The sequence below is a fragment of the Varroa jacobsoni genome, unplaced genomic scaffold (assembly GCF_002532875.2).
Source record: "Varroa jacobsoni isolate VJ856 unplaced genomic scaffold, vjacob_1.0 contig00072, whole genome shotgun sequence".
Classification (NCBI taxonomy): Eukaryota; Metazoa; Arthropoda; class Arachnida; order Mesostigmata; family Varroidae; genus Varroa; species Varroa jacobsoni.
The window spans coordinates 121,986-143,454 of record NW_019214406.1 but is presented as its reverse complement, the minus strand read 5'-3'; the positions used below and the strand labels follow the sequence as shown (position 1 = coordinate 143,454).

The 21,469-nt window shown below is 38.9% G+C and overlaps 1 protein-coding gene across 1 annotated transcript in view; it reads right to left on the bottom strand.

Moving 5' to 3' along the window:
- The window catches only part of LOC111270743 (melatonin receptor type 1B-B), a 52,536-nt gene that overhangs the window by 2,465 nt on the left and 28,602 nt on the right, over positions 1-21,469 (bottom strand). Inside the window, exons 3-5 of the mRNA XM_022851128.2 lie at positions 12,904-13,172; positions 2,646-2,906; positions 2,275-2,518 (exon numbers count right to left, since the gene is read on the bottom strand). Coding sequence (XP_022706863.1) covers positions 2,275-2,518; positions 2,646-2,906; positions 12,904-13,172 — 774 coding nt within the window. The remainder of the gene's footprint in view (positions 1-2,274; positions 2,519-2,645; positions 2,907-12,903; positions 13,173-21,469) is intronic.

Genomic DNA, 21,469 nt, shown 5'->3' with positions numbered 1-21,469 from the left:
GTTTTTAATTATTGTAGACAGGTGCCAATAAATATTTAAGTTTTCAGCTGTTTATCTGAATATGAATAGTACTATATTTTTAAAGTGTACAAATGTAACCTATTGCTATTAAAAGCTCCGCTCCATCAGGCTAATTGTGCGTAGAGGCAGTTACTATGACAACAGCTGTCGTAAGACCTTTGCCGAGCGTCGCTCTCAGAATGTATTTTTAATGAGCTTTGTAAGATCTTTGCGAAAACAAAAGGAACCGAAAGCTTCAATTGCATCGTCCCTTTGCATCAATACAAATAAAACTGTACTGAATAGTCATATCTGCGTATTTCGGTTACTATTTAAATCGATACTCTTCGACATCGACCCCAGTCTAACTACTTTATACCACAACTACACAGCGCTGCTGCGGCACCCTGGTCCAAGTTAAACGTCGTTCGCGAAACCACCACGGCAGGATGAATATATCGGGACGCTTACTACCCTTAGATTCTAGCCCTTAATTTTAAGGTATCTGGTAATTCTGCTTATTGGAGTATCACTTAATGATTCATTTATATTAGCGATTTTGTTTCAGATGATTTGGGTGAAAAACGATTGTTGACAAATCGTTCGATGAAAAAGACTCAATTAATTCACAAAAGCTGCATAGTCTTATCTTTTCTCGAATTGTGTAAAAATTACCTGGTAAAATCCCTACAAAATCATAGGCTTCACTTCGGTGGTATGCGGCTTTCGGCCACCGATTTCCCAGTAATATCCTTAAGCCTTTGTGAAAATTCGTCATTCACTTTTTCGCGTAATTTCGGGTCTCTCCGCATCCAGATCTTGACTCTGCTTGTTGCTCTGTAGCTGTAGCTGTCGACTGTTCTAGGGTGCCCTTCCGCTGTTTAACGTAAGAATCCTCTTGCCCCAAATAAAGACTTTCTCCCGTACTATTAACGTCTTTCTTTTTCAGGTACAGTTGTCGTCACAAGTTGTGGCCTTTGTGCACTCCATTTCTTGCATCGAACGTGTTACATTAGTTTCGTTCTTTTTCCTTGAGTTCTTCATCATATATCTATTTTTCTAGTTTCACCTCCCGGTATCGCCATCAGGCATTTCACCAGGCGGCTAGCTCGCAGCACGAAACGAAGTGTATCCGAACACGGAGCCAAAACTACAATGTGTCCTAACATTAGCAGACAAATGCGTTACGCACTGAGCCATCACAGGGGCGCGTTCTTGACCATCTCCCTAACGTGTAGTAAATTCCATTTCCCGCCGTGCATTTTTGCATCTACGTCACACCCGTGATATTAAGAATATTGCGCTCGATTTGTATTGCAAGTAAAAGGTATGTGATGCTGTCGATCTTTTCTGAGACATAATTAGACCCCTTTAAGTTTAAGACGAGTTCAATCTACTAGGGGTCCACGGTTGGATACGGCGTTGCTAGGCGCTCAGTTACTTTAAGCAACCTGTATAGACTATTTTGCCAAATAAACTAAACAAATTATTAATATTTATTTGTCTATAAGGCTTTATTATTTTAAATTAACATATTTTCAGATGCATCGTGTATTAATCTCTTTAACGACTGGACCGATGCCACGTCCCTGACCTTCGTTGAAGCCGCTACTCATATATCACTTGCCACATATTCTATTTTGCCACTCATAGCTCTAATCTGTTACTCAAATAAAGTTTTACCGGCGCAGAGGAAAGTGGGTATGATAAAAATATTAAAGACAAACTTTACTGAGAACTATACGTTTTTCACTCAGTGGCTCCATAGATAGTGCATAAAATATATGGAATAATAAAGTGTGTATAGTATGATATGCATAACAATTAACTCCGGATAACTGAAACATTTCCCCTCAAACGTAGTAATATCAATTAAGAAGCAATCTAAAATAATACATAAAGGACAAAGAGGAACATGGAAAATGATTCAGACTCCATGCGAGTCGAATAGAGCCTTAAATACTTGGTTCCTTGTATATAATTCAGACTAACTGGTTCGTTTTTTATCGGCTTTGCTATAGACCAACTAGCATGGAATTATCAACAACATATGCTACAGATGTTTTGTGTATTGCGTTTTGTTAATTTTCAGTATGATTTCTATTGTTAGAAGGACCTTGAAGGTCAATAACTGGTTTTCTAAGTATTATAATTTGATTGCAGTAGCCAAACGTCCACAACCAACAAGTCTTACGAAAAGGGCTGACTACTGAAAAATATTAGGCTTAGTGTTGAATGCAAGTGTGTTTTGTCTACCTAGTGTGCTTCGCGTACCTGATCTGTCGATTTGACTTATTGAAGATGGGTGATACCGATAAGCGGCTAAGATTGGAATTGCTTGAACGAAATGTTGCCGATCGACGAAGTATTGCGGCGATAAAGGGTGATCGTGGTGCCGATCCGGGGGGTGAAAGTTTCAAGAGATAAACTACTTGCTTACGAAGATTGCGATTCAGTAGACCGTATAACATTGGATTGAGTACGTAGCCCATAAACGACACCCAGAGACAAGCGATTCCTGTATATAGATTAAACATATTTGTTATACCGTAGTAACTCCGTAGATCGCTCTCTCTTGAACGCGGCTATTAATGGCTCCGCTGAACACTCATTTATGCTGACATCAGTAGACGATTATAACTTACTATAACTAACTGGCGAATCCAAATGTTCGTCCTGATGCTTGTAGTAGGTCGTGATATATATGAGCTGCACTAGGGTTTCGGGCATAATAAAGCTAACAAAAACTGTTGCTGCTAGAAGTAATGTCTTTGCTGCTTTGGAAAAAATCGGCCGACGAGTAGCTTGTGGACAATTGGGTATCGGGATAAGTGCTCGTCTTGCCATTTCACAACGCTCGACACGTCGGGCAACACGGTACACTAGCATATGGATGCCTAAAATACCTGCAAATAGCTCGAAAAAACAAATACGGCTAAACGCAGTTAATCAAATTATTAATTTACGGTGTCTTACCATTTTTTATGTGCTTTTTGTGTTTATATTATTGAGTCGATCAAACCGCAAACAAATGAATATTAGCTTTGTGTAGTGTACACTAAGTACAGTGTGTGGCAACCATATTAATACAATTTTAAAGATTAGTTCTCGCCATAAAATAATAAATTAACACAGTCGAGAAATCTTATTGTAACAAAATAGGTTCCTCACCAAAACCCAACTGAAAGTCTTCGCACTGAAACAATACATTTTACTGGAAAGATTCGTTAATGTACTAGTTCCAGTACGACGGAGAGTTAACTCTTATTCATACAAAAAAGAAAATGGATTCTGTATTATGTATACGGTGAAGGAGTAGACCATCGATGCTAGTCTTAGTTGCAACAATACATTGCGCTGCGACTATCATATAACCGATATTCAAACAGTAACTATTGATTATTTATATTTTTGTTCGTCGCGCTCAGCTATCGTTATAAGCAACAACGCTCATGCAATATTCGCGCGTTTCCTGCACGGAGTGACCTAATAATACAACGTCTTTGAGGAAACATCCCCTGATTAATCACCGCCCTTACAACTGGGCGTCGTCTAAAATGGTTCTGGCGGTTTTGTACCTTTATATGCCATCGAGTATGGTTCTTGCAGTCTAAAATCTTTTCAATTTGTATCTGGCGGTTTCGTACGGTATACATTCGCCCGCTTCCCGTGTGATAGTCGTCTAATCTTTTCCCTTTGTCAAGTCCCTTTGCGACCACATCGCTTTTTGGAGCTCTGCTTCAGTGCTAGCATGTAGGCCGTTGGCTGATATGTCCAGTAACCATTATGACAAAAATAGCCTGCCTTTAAATGTTTCGAGTATTACGTTCGGCAACAAGCCAGCACGAAGCGAAGTGTGTCTATGCTACGATGTGAACCAAGATTACCACGTGTCCTTCAAGCTTGGGTTAAGTGGGTAACCTGCCTTTGGCAATGATCTTCGGTGGCTTCGAGGTTTCCAGCTCCTTTCCCTGTCATCCATGAACCCCTTTGATCGCCTCATTTATAGCTAAAGCGAGTTCTCCATTCGCTTTTTTCTCTGCCACAAAATTGCGGAAGATTAAGCCTTTGTTGAACATTAACAATACATCGGCCAACATGTAGCGCCTTTATATGCGAATTGCTTCAATCTGGTTAAATGTGTGCATAATGCCGAAACTGGGTAATTGTGGTCCACGTGGTCACCAACGCGGAAGAAAAGAAAGAAGAGAAGGCTCAGTCGCGAAGGACTAGCATTGACAGAAGGAGGCTTTACCAACGAGGGTGTACAAACTTGTGCCACATTGGGACCAAGCGGCCGTACGAGGTTGGACACCAACGCGGAAGAAAAGAAAGAAGGGAAGGCTCAGTCGCGAAGGACTAGCATTGACAGAAGGAGGCTTTACCAACGAGGGTGTACAAACTTGTGCCACATTGGGACCAAGCGGCCGTACGAGGTTGTCAGATCCGAGATGTAAGACTGTATGAAGGCTAGAGCACCACGATTGTGACGACAGCGTACGGTCGTTAGGGAGGCAGGCAGCCGGAAGATGTTGCAAAAAGAATGCAGTCGCTGGGGGAACACCAAATACTGCGTAAACGCAGCATAAATAGTATCGAGGGCCTGTAACGCACCTGTCTGAACAGCCATTAGCCGATAAATTATCAGTGCACGACCTCTATTTTATCTTCATATATTATATATATTATTATTTTTATAATATATTTATGAACCAAAACGAAAGACGCCAAGCTATCTTTACTGTCCATGTGTGCAAATACTTCAGTGTGTATGTGTATTCAATGTGTTGTTAGATTAGCCACTTCCTACTGCCTCCTCCGTATAGGCATCCGTATGTAAAGGGTAAATAAACACTTCTCTACTGAAGTAAGTCCACCATTAGTCATGTCTTTTTCCCACTCAGAAAAACGATTTGACAAAAATTGTTCGACTAATTACTGGGCAGAAAAAAATCACTGAAAGTTAATTTTAACAAAGATGTTACCTTTATCTTGAATAGCAACCAAAATACCTCGAACTGATTATGCTACCGCGACATCCGGCCTACTAACAGTATGTATCACAAAGCCTTCTGCTCTTTTTTTTGTTAGTTTTTGCTTAAAACTCTATTTCGTCTGCCCAAACCGAATCTTTTTCACATCCGTTAACGCCTCCTCAGCGTTTTCTGCAACCAATGGCCTCCTTAATGGCAGATATTGGAATAGACGTTAGTGTAGCCACCACTTCCGACCCAACTATACGCCGGGACCAATATGTAAACGTGTCGTACCCGCTACAACAACAATTTTCGAGTGCTTGGAGGTCTACCCGTCTTTTCGAACTGACAGGGAATGATCGCGGCTTCAGTTTAGGCTTCCGCAACCCACATCATCGCTGTACTCGTTTTAGGTCGAAATACAAACCTCAGCCTAATGCTATTTTCCCTGTGTCGTTCCCCGAAACCAAGGGTGCTTGTCATGTGACCGCTTCGTTCACAGGAAGCGATCGTGTGAACCACTGGGTACCTTTTTTTAAAATGATGATGGAAAGGCAGCAGTAGTCTATGGTGAACCCTATTGTAACATGTTGCAAGCTTTTTGTGGTTCGAAATAAGGAAAATCTGGTGCAGAGAGCTTCTGGTTTCAACAAAATGAAAACAATTCCAGACGGTGCGAGAGGCAGTCAGTCTAGTTTAAATCACGTTTCCAGACCGGCCGATCTCGGTACACAGCGGTTACACCCAGCGAGCGTCAGTAGTCCTGTAATTTGACTTCCCTTAGTTTTTCTTATAAGGCTTCTTATGAAACTCATAAAAATCAATAAAATAATTCCAAAAACAATCGACGACCCTAAACACCGTATTTGTGAAGTGATTAGTGAAATTGGCCCTGAATCATAAAGAACTGTGACTCGAAATCTCGTAAAAAGGATCGAACTATGCCTGGTCCTTGAGAAGATATTTGGCTGACGTTCTTTTCCGTGTATAGTGCAAATCTAACCACTGAATCAAAGTAACGTAGGAATGAAAACACACATAGAGCCTTTCTTTCGTTGGAACTTCCGGGAACACTGAAATTTTTGCGACCTTATACTTTCTACCCTTTTTGAACAAATTTTTTAGAGTCCCACCAGAAATTTTCAGATCTGGTATGAAACACCTTTACGTCAAATGCACAGTTACAAATTTGAATTTTCAATTATCAAAAACGATGATACTACGCCGGCTCGAAGTTAGTAATACTGACGCAAGAGAGCTTTTAAGCCAGACTCCTAAGGCGACTTTAACAATCTTTAGAATGCGTGGCCTAACATCATCATAAAAACGCCTAGCTCATCTTTGTATACGGTCCTTTCTATTACGAAGCTTTATTTATGCGACACAACTAGGCTACGTCGAAGAAATTATTAGAACTGTGTTGTAATGATAATTTGTATTCCAAGCTCTGTGAATAAAGGCGTGAATGAATGGAAAGAACAAGTAACAGCCATGAACAATACAGCAAGCTCTTCAAATCAGAACAATCAGCCGCAGCGAACTGTTAGAATATAAATAAAACTCACAGTTAACTGATACGAATAAATGAACCTACGCAGAATGACTGTCGGTAATGTCTGCGTCGCTCGTTCACGCACCATTGCCAGTACAGAAAATTGCTCAAAACTTGTAGTACTGGCTCACACTATGTAAATTCACCAGCAGTGGATCGACTCTTTCGGTCGAGAAAAGCTACAGCGCCCTAATTTGGCTGGCTCCGACTTTGAACGGAACAACCTTACGCGTAATCTTCGGATGCGTCGACCCTGCAACAACTTATTGGTTTGGTTACTTCCGCCACCGAAGAAAAAGTTCTCAGGCTTATCGACAACATCGTTCCATGGTTCGATTTGGTTAATATTGAATTAATAAAACAAAAAACCAGTTCACAGCAAATTGCGGTATCACGCCATCGCTATTCTAATAGACGGTGCTTTTTTCGCATCGTAGTGGGTTGCGTGGACCAGGTTTTTGATAATTGTCGTTCCAGGTGGCGGCCAAGATGGTAGCGAGGCTTTTATTATACAAGAATTTTCCAAATAAATCACATGTTCGTATTTAGCCGTTTGTTTTGTGAAGATCTTTCTCACAAAAATAAAATACTTGTATGGATGGGAATTTATGTACAGGTCACAAATTTGCTGATTTGCGTTTTTTTGCGAGGAAGATAAAGGAAGAACCGCAGACGCCAGAATTTAAAGCTCACTAAAACAGGCGCAAATGATACAGAAAATATGAATCTAGGCGCGAAAAATTACGAGCACGATTTGGAACATCACGTCGTTAAAAGTATACCATAAAAGAGAGCTGTTTCCTAGGAGGGAAAATGTTAACCCTAATTCCAGCCAAAGGAACACTTGTAGAGAATGGGTTGCTACGATGCCGAGCTCGTGCATTTCATGACTCCCGTAAAAGTATTCTAAGAATCTCAAGGACCGATACCTGTAGGGTCCTCTTGATCCAGGTTCGGTCAAATGAATGATTACTTATTTGTTAAGTACGCCAGTGACTGTTCAATCCGATGTGTGTCTTTGAGTCTTTGCACGGCTTTGATGGCGTAGCAATGGACGTTTAGCTATCCACGCACGCTTTGGCAAAAGTGTTCTACGGACACATTGTTGCTACGAAGGTAATAATCACGAAGATCTTTGGTTCTCGAAGACATCCGAAGAGTGACGCGTCAGTGCTTGTGAGAATGCCACCGTGGTCGATAACCGATCGCCAACGTACCTCGATGAACGTGTCAGTAGCTTTCCACTCTAATGTCAGCCCACTTCCTCCAGGTCAGAACTATGTATTATCATGGTACGCGATCGCCTCAGAAACATCAGAACAGTGGCAAGTGATGTTGTCTGATCCAAGCATTTCCAATCTGCGATCCTGCGGTGTACGAACTGCCTCAAAATTATCTAAATACTCTTGGTATCTGGAATATATCATGCAACTACAATCAACAAATTAAGAACAAGGGCAAGCGAAAAGTAATTAAAGCGGAGAATGTCTGTCTATTGACGGAAAACAGTATGCTTGGCTGAAGAATCGTATCCCAGTCTTTGAATATCATGCCGTATGAGATGAAACCATTTTCAAACGCACAGTGAAGTTGCCAATAGCGTTAGGCTACGCAACTGCTATGGTCATTAGAAATTAAGTAAAAAACTAATTGTTCAGTTTAATAATGTCGATGGTAGAGCCATAAACGTTTTATATGTTGATATAACGTCAACATTTTTTTTTCACTGATTGAAGTGTTTATTACAGTAAAGTGCCTCCTACCTAAAAATTGTCAAAAAGGCTATGATATATATACAGCGCGTTACGACGACTACAGGAAACAATTCTAGCGTAGCAATCCGTGGGTTTTATCAAAACTGGCTTTGTCATGTTTTGTATCCTAAATATTATGAACCATTTATTTATGCAATGATCTAGATTCACTTCATTCCACTCGACAATCAGTTTCTTTAGTTTCAAGTTCTGCGTGGCTGCAACGATTCTCTTGATGGCACATTCCGACAAATACCTCGGAGTAACAAAGACGAATAGGCCAAGCTGCTTTTACAAAGATCCAACTAATCATCAACAAATTCTCCCTAAGGAACTGCTGAATATTTTTTCCTTTGTCTGCAGCATTCTTCTCAAGGAGACTACGACACTTTAAATGTTACTGGCAATATTGTGATTTTCGGAGCTTATGCCCACTAAAATCGCGCTCTCCTTTGGGCGTACTAGCCAGCCTACACCCGTTGTTTATCCGGTAGCGGATATCGCAGTTGCCAAAATGTTCCCGAGCTCGAAGCTGGATTATATACTGCGTTTTTAATTGATCAATATTGGAAAGGCAGCTAAATAATTATTAGGAAAATTTGAGTTTGGTTTGCCGTGGAAACACTAACCATAGCCCCCGTAGTGTGTCCTTGGTACATATAGATAAAACCTCTCTCATCACTGGCAACCATCAGAAGCTCGAAATTTGATATGTTGTTATCGCTGCTGTGAAAAGAGATTACAAATTGTTTACGAAGTATAGTTGACATAAAGTGCGGTTGGAGTAATTGACGTCGACATAAAATTTGTCTGCGGGCGCTGTGCTCTAAAATGTGGCTAATCTTTTTTACAGATCTTTGATACCTGCTGTACACTTCATCATGCTAAGAAATAAATTGTTTTGTTTACTTAGTTACTTTTTTTTAGTGTTGAGTTGTTCAGTGAGAATGTGCGAATCAAGGCCTGTATCGCCCATCATACTTTGGGTAAGGACACACGATGCGGGACGAAGTTTGGCGACAACGAAGTCGAATTTTAGGTTCACCTCGTCTAGCAATTCTCGCTTGGTCTGCATGGACGTCTCAAACGTTCGTTGCTTGTAACGAGGTTCAAAAACTGCTTAGGCGACCCAAGCTCTTCCCCCGAGAAATACTTAGCAGGTTTATCTCTAAGTCCCCGCTATGCGGAATCTAGAACCGAAATACCAAAGGCTTCCTCCTTTTTATGTACCGCTTCAGCTTCTATATGTTTTCATTGCCATTGAACCTGAGATTACCTTCTGTCTAAACTGCATTCAGAAATATCAACCAAGCTGCGTACGCTGTCGTCTATCTTATCGCTGCCGCAGTTATACATGCTAATTCTAGCATTTAACAGGCAAGGCAAACTGTAAGGTTTGTATCACGGCATACATAGAGAAGATCAGTTATATACAAAATTACCTAAATTCTGAAAAAGAAGTTTGATCATATATATACTCTAAGGCAAATTTCTAGATAGTTACCCTGCAAATGTGCTATATATATAGATTGACCACTGCATTATGATCAAAAATCTGCAAAAGATTTAATTCTGGTCTTCGTCGTTAACACTCAAAATGATTCATAGAACTAATCATCTTCTCCTGATTTTTCTTACTTATTATATTGTATACTCAGTGCTATGCCATGGCTTATAGTTTTATTTAACGTGCCTCCCAGTTCGACCGAGTTAATGCCTGCAGTGATTGTCAGTACCTTAAATAAGTATGACTCAACTCATGGTTTGTCGCTAAGATAAGTGTTTATCACCGCCTAACCTTAGCCCTGATTTGATTACCATGATTATCGGGGTTCTCCTATAAACAAAACCCACTGCGTCTGAAACATTGTGTAAAAAACATCTTTGAAACACAAAGACTTTTAGCCCTACGGGTATCTTAGGCATATCAAACAATAGGTATTAAGTGGCTTTTGTGCTAGCATGACTTGGGGAGGCTCTTTCCGAGGTATCCAATAGAAGAAAATCAGGGAATGACAGGAAGAGTAATAAACCGTATGGCTGTACTGCATTATTGTTATTATTATTATATACGCACTCCCACATAGATTTAGCCCGGATTAGTATCCCTGTTTCGAGTTTCATGTTCGGCATCGTCGTTAGCCATTCCATCAGACGGCTAGTTCCCAACGCTGAACAAAGTGTATGTATGCCCGAATTCGAGCCTACACCACAACGTGTTCCTAAAATTAGCAGGCAAATATGTTATTTACTAAGCGACCGGATTACTCTGTGGAGCTATTGCAATGAACCAGTTCCAGCATTGCTGTTTGTAGCGCTTCGTAGAAGTCGAATGAATCGGGCGCTGTAGGTATGGACGAGAACGCTGAACGACGACTAGGATCGATCAAGTCTCGGAGGCACCTCGACACAGGCAACAAAAACATAGCTAAAGCAGGTACCACCCTCAAAGCCTCATGGATTTTCTCGTATCACTGTGACAAATCAAATGGAGCTACCGTATATCGTTGTAACTTTTCTAAAGGACACCAAGAAAGTAGGGCGGAGTAGTACTTTCGCCAACCATGTTACTGTAGTCGTTCTTACCGACTTTCAGGTGCTTTCAAGGCTTGCTTGGGCATACCAAACCCACCACCAGACGCACCAGACGAAAACAGGTCCAAATTTTGGGTACAGGTGGACACAGTTTTGGGTGGAGAAATGATTCAACGTATGTCCCCACGTGCTTCACTTACAGGGAAGGGGGCACCTTAGGATATTACTCTGAACCTCCACTCCGCTTAAACGTTTTGCCGGGGTCTGCCTTTACGTTCGTTTACGGAGTGACTACGGTAAACACCGAGATTGTAAAAAGGGCCTTCAAGAAATTGCGAGTGCGCTACCACGTCATTTATTATCGTGAGTAGAGTGGCACCACTCAGCGTCGACTGACAGTGAGCGCAAAAAACACACAGTTACGTTAAAAAAACGTAATTCGGTAGCGCGGCTGAATATGAAGATGCGTGCAGCGAATATTGATTATATTATACCTAGGTAAATGTTACTCGCATAAGCTGCTGTTTGCGGTGAGAATGTCTACAACCTTCTTATTTGTAGTAATGTTAATTGATATAGTTATTTTTTTATCTAAACTAGTGTGCTCTTCTTCGTTATGGGAAAGTTATCAGAGGTAATTTTCAGGATGATTATGTTCCGATGCCAAATTAACCTGCCTCCCATATAACGGTTTCCCAAGAAGCAAGCTGTTCACACCATACGCAGAATATCCAAAGCAAATCCTATAGACGTGGTTGAAAAACGTTAATTAGTAGGAATAGTATCTTTAGATTCATTTTTTTTTGTTATTTTTGTGTCTCAGCACGACGTGGGACTTTTGTTCGGTCAAACTGTGCAGTAGTTATTTGTCATTGACAAAAAACAGTTGTTATGGTATGTTCAGGTAGTTGATTTTCAAGCAAAGAAAAGTCCTGATTTTGAGGGGTACATTGTTGGCTTTTACTTTTTAGCCATTGCATTCATGGGCAACGCGCTTAATGTTCTTGATGAAGTTGTTTGTGGAAGTTCAACTCTTTCTTGTTTTCTACAAAGTGACTTGGCCGTGGATCTCTTTGGTAGGATTCCTTATAAAGAATATATAGTATTTTTTCCTCAGAGACTACTGCTACATTACTGACAAAATTAGTTGCCAGTAAGAAAGCGCGACAGATGTTTACGCGTGGTCTCTGCTTTTTTATTACGATTACTCCAGTATTGTTATGTCAGGAGAAGAATTCTTCATTTCTTTCGAGCAGACCTCGTGAAAAGCCTGTTTTTGTTCGGCTAGATAACAAGCCCTCTATGGATTCCTTAATTAGCATTCTTATGAGTATGATAGATTTTTCGTAGCAACTGAGAATCGAGGAATTGAGAGTGAGAAGACTCTAATTCAAACAAACTTGAATTCTTTTCTTCTACGATGCGATGTCAGCCAATTGATATGAAAGTACGCACACATTAATCCAAGACAACTTATTACAGTGATCTCTGGAGATACAAAAAGGCTCTGAAGCTCGCTAGGTATACGTTTGGCAAGGCGTTACTTTGAAGACATAGAAATTTACTGGTGAATCTTGTAGCAGAGCGAAATATAAAATGACTATACCATCTGTGCTTGATTTTAACTCAGGCATCAGCTCCAGTATCCTTAAGCTCTTGTGAATGGGCTTGACAGGCATTTAGCAACTCTTACATTGCCATTGCTACTTTCCTTGACACTCATTCTGGTATTCGGGTAAGCATAATACTGATCTGGCAGACGAGCCGAACGTCGTTTAGGTCATATTTAGGCTAAAAGCCATAATAGTTGGATAATTATGTGAAAAAAGGTGTAAATATCTTATAGGATATTAATGGTTATGATGATGTTATAACAATGCAATAATTATGATGCTAAATTTTTGTGCAATGCAACACTTTATTCATCACCGTTTTCAAACAAAAAAAAACAAATAAGCGTTTTGAAAGCTGCGGTTCCACAATTAGACCAAAAGTCGGTATTGTATTGCGTTACATACTCCTTTATGTTTGAATAAAGATATTATTATTCAATTTACCGTACTAACCTGATCATGTATCCACTCACCTGCTGTGGGAAAGACGACGCCCAGCACAAGAGCGCTAATGACATAGCTGCGTGAAGCAGGTTGTCGATCTCGCAAATCGTGCCAACAATGAAGTGAAGTAGGATCGAAGGTGAACGAAGGGGGACCATGGCTAGTTAGAGGCACCACGGCGATTGCTAACGAAACCATCCAGCCTATTAAGAGAGATATGGCAGCTCCGGCTCGAAGACTCAGACCTGAAGAACGCCGATCCCGATGCGTTGCTAAAGGCCATGCAACCTGTACAAATCTGGCAATGGAGTTTAACTTACATTTAATTTAAAATTCACATTGAGATATTCTATGAAAACTATGACTCGAGCTAATGTTTTTTTCAACAAAATATGTTTATTTAATCTCAGTATTCGTTATATTTACTCAAATTTTAAGAGCCCTGTTCTAATGAATACGTATACATAGATGGGGAGAACCAGATTGATGGTTAGAAGAAGAGGAAGTCTACAAGTATAGAGAACGTAGGTTCAGAGTACCAACGGGCGTCAGATAAGTGCTGCATACAACTAAAATGCACCATTACACACTCAGTAATTCATAAACAGACAGACTGGAATATGGAATTGTGTCCCTAGAAAATGAATATTCCTTGGAGCATCGCCGACACGTGCATACATGAAGGATAAAACAACTTGAATTGTTTATTTTTTTTTTTATAAATTTAAGGTTATATATGTCTTTTGAATCATTTCGATACCCTCAGTGATTTGACACAGTATCTCCCAGAAAATTGTGACATAAGCATACCGCAGCAGAAAAAAGCAAACATAAGCAAACTTATTTCTAAACGAAACTAACTGCTCTTTTTATTACAAAAAAATACACTTCTTAGTTAAGCATGCATTTAGAAACCACTTAATGCTTTTGATGGTCTCACAATGTGTCAGAAGATTCGCAACACAAGTACATCAAAAAAAAAAAGGTTGCACATAAAAGTACAGTAAAGTCAGCCAAAAAATAAAATGCATTATTTCAATAGATGTTGTTAATGCAGGAACTACAAGATAGGATTTGCTAAACCCAGTTTAAAATGGAATTTAACTCTACTAAAAGCTGAATAACAAAATGCATTGAATCTATTTTCTGTTCCTCATATACATGTCGATTCTCTCAGTTCTAACTAAAGCGGAGCTAGGTTGTCCGCACAAAAATATACGAAATCGGAAAATGTGAAAGCTTTAACATAATGGGCAACGGAAGAGTTATTATTTAATATGTTATTGATAAACATGTCAAAGGAAATTTTATGTCATTGTTAAATGTCTGCCAACTCCCTAAATTGGCCGACATGTATTAAGGTTCTGACGCCTGTTTTCTCCGAATCTCGTAGCTGACATGAAAGTAACAAACTGACGACGCTTAACACTGTAACCTAGGAAAGCTACCCGTACGTTATTACTAAAACTAAAGTATACAGAGTCTCATTGGGTTGCCTTGTTGACACAAAGAAATTTTTGTATTGATTAACAGGTTTTTAGCGTTATATTTACTATTTTCATTAAAAAATGTGATATTGGTATTAATAAGAAGCCAAAAGTTCGAAATTTTTAAAGCTACTTATCGGTGCACGCGTTGAACTGTTTCTTAAATTCCGGTCATTATAGAATGAAAACTCCTAACTAATATGTCAATTAGATATACGCGTTCAAATGTCTAGAACTTTAAACTACAGATTGAGCAAGAAACAAACTATTGAAAGTCCAGGAGAAACAATGCATTTATCACGATATGAATAGAAAATATTCACAAAATTTGAAATACATAGTTCGTTTATTTAAATTGGACAGAAATGCTATTTAAATGAAGTAGAAATGAACTAGAGGTTTTTAAATACGTAGCAAAGACGCTATCATCTGCTCCATTCAAGAAAACAACAACTTGGGTCAGATAGCCCAACAAATCACAATGGGTTACCAGAAGATAATTTCAAGTGAGAGTCGTCAACAACTTTACAATAATTGGTTATTTTCTGCTCAGCTATTATAAAATTCTACGCCATCTAATACGAAACGCAAAAATGAACTCCTTGGCGTGACATTGAGTTACAGCCGTTCTAGACAACACACGAAATTTTATAAAATCATAAAACCGAATCAAAGATTTAATAAAAGCCGTTATGTACAGAAATTTATGTATCAGTATTATGCTATTTTCTTGAAGATAGGTCTGAAAAACCTCCACTACGAGAATAACCCATAGCATATATAATGTATATCTACCAACTGTTAAAATAATAGACTGTATCCTATAACCACAGCCATGAACAAATCGCTATCTACGTTGTTACGTTATTATTTCAAAAAATGAGCCTGCCCTCAAAGCCACTGGAAATTTGATGTAGTACTAAGTATTGTGCTTTTTTTGCTAACTCTCATTTTCAACTGCTTCAATACAAACAGAACAATCAAAGGTGCTCGCAATGCAAACGCATAAAATTGTAAAACTATAAAGAATCAGTTATTTGCATTGTGAATTTATGTATGCACTGACTTTTTCCTCCCTGAGTAGCCTAAGCGTTAAAAGGTACGTCACCTAAATTGTAATCAAATTCGAACACCGATGTAGCATGATATCCATTTGCCCTGATTGTGAGATGTAATCCTGAATGTAGTTTCGATTGGTGATGCAGCCACCGATATGAAAGAAAATACGTCAAGTAGTAAAATGTATGTAAACCTCCAAAACATTAAGGCAGTTTTCAGTGGAAGCAAACTGAGGCAAAGAGGGACCTCAGCAAATCAACTATTGTTAATGTACAGAAAACCGTTGCAGAAATTAATTTCTAAAATGTACTTTTCACACGATAGTTTTCACAACCGTTTTACCGGGAAATTTAGCCAAGGAAGCATCTATTTCGTCGACTACAACTGAAATTTCTCCGTATGGCTACTAAAGCCAATTTAAAAGCGAGAGGTGTGTTAACATCTCCTAATAGAGTATCTTGATCCATGGATTGCGTTAGATGGTTCTGTCCTTATAACATGGTGTTTAGTCGGTTGTCTCTGGTCGCTTTATGGATATAAAGAACAGCAGTGCTTCTTAAAAAGTTTGTCTTTCTTCTTTTCTTAATACCACTATGCAGTCCTTGCAAACAGAATTAGGGGTGCACTTGAGATGCCAGATATTTGGCGTAAATTAAAACAAAAATTAGAGTTGACTCTGCATGCATTCGTATGTGTTATCTTAACTGCAACTCCTACACAGTAAAATATAAATGTTTTAAAGTGCACTAAATAAGTCAATAACAGTAAGGCATTTTTCACCATTTGTATAATATATATTTTCCATCGTAGAATCAATACATGCGGGTTATCATTAACTTCATACCGTTTTTGTAAACCTACTTATTTCCAAATTCTAACCGTTTTAGCTGCCCAAGCCTGCTTAATTATAAATATGGTGTTCCCACTGCCTATGTAGTAGACAAAAGCTTATCATTTCGCCGTCTTTTCAAAGGAAAACTGGGCGAATGAGGTTTTAATTTCCGTAAAAGTCAAATTTCAGGGTAGCTGGCGGCTGAGCACTTTAAAAATTGCCGTATACCTTATATTATAGATATGGGTTATAGTCTTTACCACAGTGCAGTTTTTCGTACTTTGTTTTATTAAAGTCAACCAAATTGTATTGTTTTTGGGAAGTTAAAGCGTAATCGTGTTCTTTCAAGATAGGTGACATAGAGGACATAGAGCCTACAATAATGAGCAAAAAACACCCAACTGCTTGACAATTGCTGAATTATATGTGGAGATACTAAATAACAACGCTAGTAATGCTCACTAACTTTATAATTATAACTATCTTAGCATCAATATTTTGTTTTTGTGATAAAAAGTGACAAGCCGTTTACTTTGTGGGCGACACAAAACGGAGCTACAAGCATGAGGTTTAATCGTAGATTTTAAGTACATTGATCTTATTCATCGAATCATTACACAATTCAAATTATAATATTCTAAATATATTATATTTAATATTTTGATTGCTCTCATATACTTCAGATCCGGCTTCATCGTTTTCAATAGCCGCACGATACCTATGCATAACATGCTTCAAGCGTAGAAAAGGCCTGATTGTCCATTTTTTATTTCGCAATTGTCTTAGCACTCAGATTTTGCTTCCACGGGAGTTACCCCTTTTTAGCTATGCTACTTTTTTTATTTCATAATTTTTTAATGTAGGGACGAAAAATTATATTCTCGAAGAAAGTAAAAAAGTAACCCATAAGGTTTGAAAACGTGATTAATACTCATATGCCCAGAAATAGCCAGAAAAGAGAAGTCCATATACTATAAATCAACGACGATCAGTCATTGCTTAGATCTCTTGTAGCCCTTACCTGAGTAGATAATCATCATAGATTAATATGGCCCAGTTTCATATTGGTAAGTTGAACTAAGAGAGCACTAAACAGTAACCCAAGATAATAAAGTGGTAACAAAGACTGTGCTCAGTGAACACGGCACAGGCGTACCCTCACCCAAAAGAAACGTAAATGACGATAAAAGATTAGCTAGATTATGACTAATAAGCAATGAGAGCGACCGCTTGGCCAATTGGACAAAACAGGACAATTAACAATCGGACGAGGTATTCATCGTGAGGACAAATAAAAATGCCAATGGGGATGCCAATGAGGACGTGATACGCAAGATATCGGCACTGAAAATGGTCCCGAAAATGTAGGAGCCAATATTTACAAAGAAAGTATCCAGCTATCGGCTAGACATCCGAAGTGTGTGGAAAAGAAGAAGCTTCTAAAAAATGTGACACCGACAACTGCTTCCAGACCGATATATTAAACCGTAAATTTAAATGTAAGTTCGTGCAACCATAGCGTAAATGCACACGATTTCACGCATTGGTGGAAAGCAGGACAAGTCTTGAGTTTACTCTATGCAGAGCTGAGGTGTAATATCATAAGCTTTTATACGTACTGAAACATGAAAAGCAAGCTAGGAGAACTGTATATTACCTACCATAAACGAATAGTCTTCAAAATGTACAATTAGTTACGGTTGATGACCACAGGATCAGCAAAAGTCAATATCAACACGAACGACACACAGGACCAATTCCAGAGCATTGTCAAGGAGTTGGAGACATCGCTGTTAGCGAAAACTTATCTAGAACTAAAACTCATTTAGGTTTCGAATTAAATAAACGTAGTAAACATGATTAGTAAGCAAATGAATGAGTGTCCGAATGAATATAAAAACGTTTTTGAGGGACTAAGTCAACTTTTACCGACAGTGAAAACCTACATTGACGAAGGAGCAAGACCTACCCAGCAATGCCCGTGTGGAGCAATACCATGCCAAAGGATCAATAGTGAATGGTGTAGAGAAGCTAAAGTATTTCGACATTTGTCAAAAAGCAAACAACCCCATGAAATGGATCTCCGACCTCATTGCCGTGCATCAACCTGAACGTAAATTGTGGATCATTTTAGATCCGCAAGATTTAAACAAAGTCATACAAAGGCCAAGAAACCCTGTGCGTACTCTCAATGGCCAAGGTAAATGTTTCATCAATTCTAGGCGCTAGAGACGGGTTTTATTGAGTGGTGCTGGGGTATGAGAGCTGAAACTACGATCTGGCAGTTCATAGTAAGATACATACACCGTAGGGTACCTTAAGGAATTGATTGGTCCCCCGATGAATAATAGAGTCGCCAGGTACAAGCATATGATGCATTTAAAAATGTAGTCCTAGTGACAATCACAACGCTTTCCTGGGGGTAAGGCAAGAGCTGAAGCTATAAATGGTCACTACAAAACTTTTGAGAGTTGAGCAAAAGTTTCAAAAAGCACTCTTCGAGACAGCTTTTAAGTAAGATTACAATACAACACAGGCAAACTGCTTCTGGAAATGTTAAACGTAAAATTAATAGGATACCTAATCAGCAAGAAAGGATCAAAAGCTGATCTTGAACGGAAGTCAAAGATATATAAGATAGCCAGAGCCTAAAGACGTTAGCGAGGTAATGAGATTTCTCGGGTGCGTAAAACACTTATTGTAATTCGTCCTTAGCCTATTCCAGCTCACACAGCCCATTTGTAGACAAACTCAGAGGTGATATGAATTCCAACTGCAAAGCGAACAAGAAAAGGTTTTTAAAGCTATCATACACAAACTAACAGAGATAAGCGTATAAGGTGACAGGTATTTCACAGAAACAAAGAGACACAAGCAATTACGGAATAGGTTGACTACTATTCAAGAGGGTAGGCTCGGAGCATACGCATATCATATATTAATTGCTACTAAAAATAATCATTCAGTTAAGGAAGAAGAAAAACACATGGCATGAAAAAATCGAAAAATGTAAAATGACCAATGTAACTGCGTACGTATTAGGTAAAATAAACTTGATACCAAATTTACTAAGTAGAAACCATTTGGCAGCAGTTCAGGTACACGGAAGCATGTGCAGAACATGATAGTAGAAACTGAACACCTTTTCTGCGACCGAATGCCAGATCCATTGCTAAAGCAGACACTAAACTAGAAATAACGCAAAATGCACCAATGTAGGCGCTAATTAAAGTTGTTTAGCGAGTTGGGCCAAAGAAAAACGAGCGTATTAACTTTGCTTCTAGAATACTCGGGATGATAAAATCGAAGATCAGAAAATCTCATAGAAGGGATCTGCAGGAATTACCCAGTAGAATTTGAAAGCAGAATGTATGAAGGTCGTCGCATCAATAATACCATATACTAGCTAGGAAACAAGAATAATCTGAAGAACCTGGTGAATACAATGTACAAAATGTTAAACGTACAGACTTAGAGCAGCGAACGGAACCATCAGTTAACAAATACATCCTACAATGGCATGGCAGGCAGAGTCTAAAGACATGTTTGCGTGGAGTGACAAATTCTACCGTGTAGCAACTTTTTTAAATTTCACGTACCTTATAGCACGATTTGTAACGTAATTAAACGCCGGTATTCACTTCGAAAATTATGGAAGATCCGGCGAACTATAGATGGCTTCGAATTCAAAGTGTAGCTAAACGATATTCAAAGAGTTTTGTACATTACGGGCCAAATATGCAGTAAGTGCACCTCACTGTCATCGAGCCAAGGCTGAAAGCGTAGACAAGCATCCAGTAATGAAGACTGCTTTAAACAGAAAAGATATCAAATAGCACTGTCGGAACAACGAGTAGCAGAGAAAACCGATGGACCTACAAAAAAGAGTTTGGGCACCTTTTAGCTACACTGATACTACAGGCCGAAAAAGACACTTCGAACGTCAGATTACTGTCGCGTTACCCGAATAAACTCGTTATAAGGATAACAAACGAAGAGAAGTTATTGCTAGGGAACAGAAAATTTCAATTAACTCGTACCAGGCATAGGTCCGAACGCAACCGATGGATTTCTCACACGAATGGGTAACTAGATATTGTGAAAAGGTTAAGCCTCGAGTATACATTTGCAGGGAAAGTGAGGTAGAAATAGCCGCCAAGAGACGATTACTACTTATTCCTATATCAATTGGTATTGGCAATAATTAAATTAATATTCAATATCTTCATTTTCGGAACGTACCGGTATCAACGAATCCGATATGGATATCACTATGCATTAGAATGACGCGTCACCGGCCCGACAAACAATACCTTCTGCGAAAAAAGAGCCGAACGCAGAATTTTAATACTGAGCGTATATTAATCGACAACCTTATCTATTAGCCATGTATAAAATTTCGCCCCATCAGTTTCTGTCGCTGCATTTTTTAGTTTGAGATCATCAGCGTTGAACTCGGTCGAGTGAAACATAAGTGGTAGGTAAATAAATTAATCCTGTGGAACTTTGGAAGCACATCGTTATGCAAAATTTAAATTGCCATTCATTTTTGCATGAATGGCATAGTCACTGCGGTATTGCGCTAAGAAATTGTGAGTGGATCTAATCTTACTTATCCATAATATTTCGTCTCCATGATAGTAAATCCATATAAGTATACGTACACTTGCATCGATTTAAACCACAAGCGCATTCAAAGATTTTGATCTTTGATAACTTTTGTGATCAAGGATAGGCAGTAGAAAGCCTTCGATTCGGATCTGAAAAACGGTATCACAAAGCGCTTTCTCTACACGAGTATGTTTCCTAATTTGTGCTTATTAGTTCTATTCGCCATCTACTTACTAACTTTTGTTTAGGTATTTTGGATTATAGTTGAGCATATTGGACAAATATATGATCGAGTCTGAACTTAGATGTTGGCTTGCAACGCTGCCTAGTTTGTTAAAACTCGTTGAGAAATTACAAAGTTATGACTTGTGAGTAGAGGTTTTAGGATACTGCCTAGAATTAGTTTCGGGTACATACGCTTCCACAGTATATCCGCGCAATTAGGTACACAAATAAAGGCTCCCTTTTTAGATAGACACGCTTAACCCTTTATTTATGAAGCCAATACGAAATATAAAATTGGACAATGAGTATACTCGCTACATAACAATTATTGTGCCAGCACAAGATAACTTTTGAAACTAGCCATTACGCTTTAAAGTAACA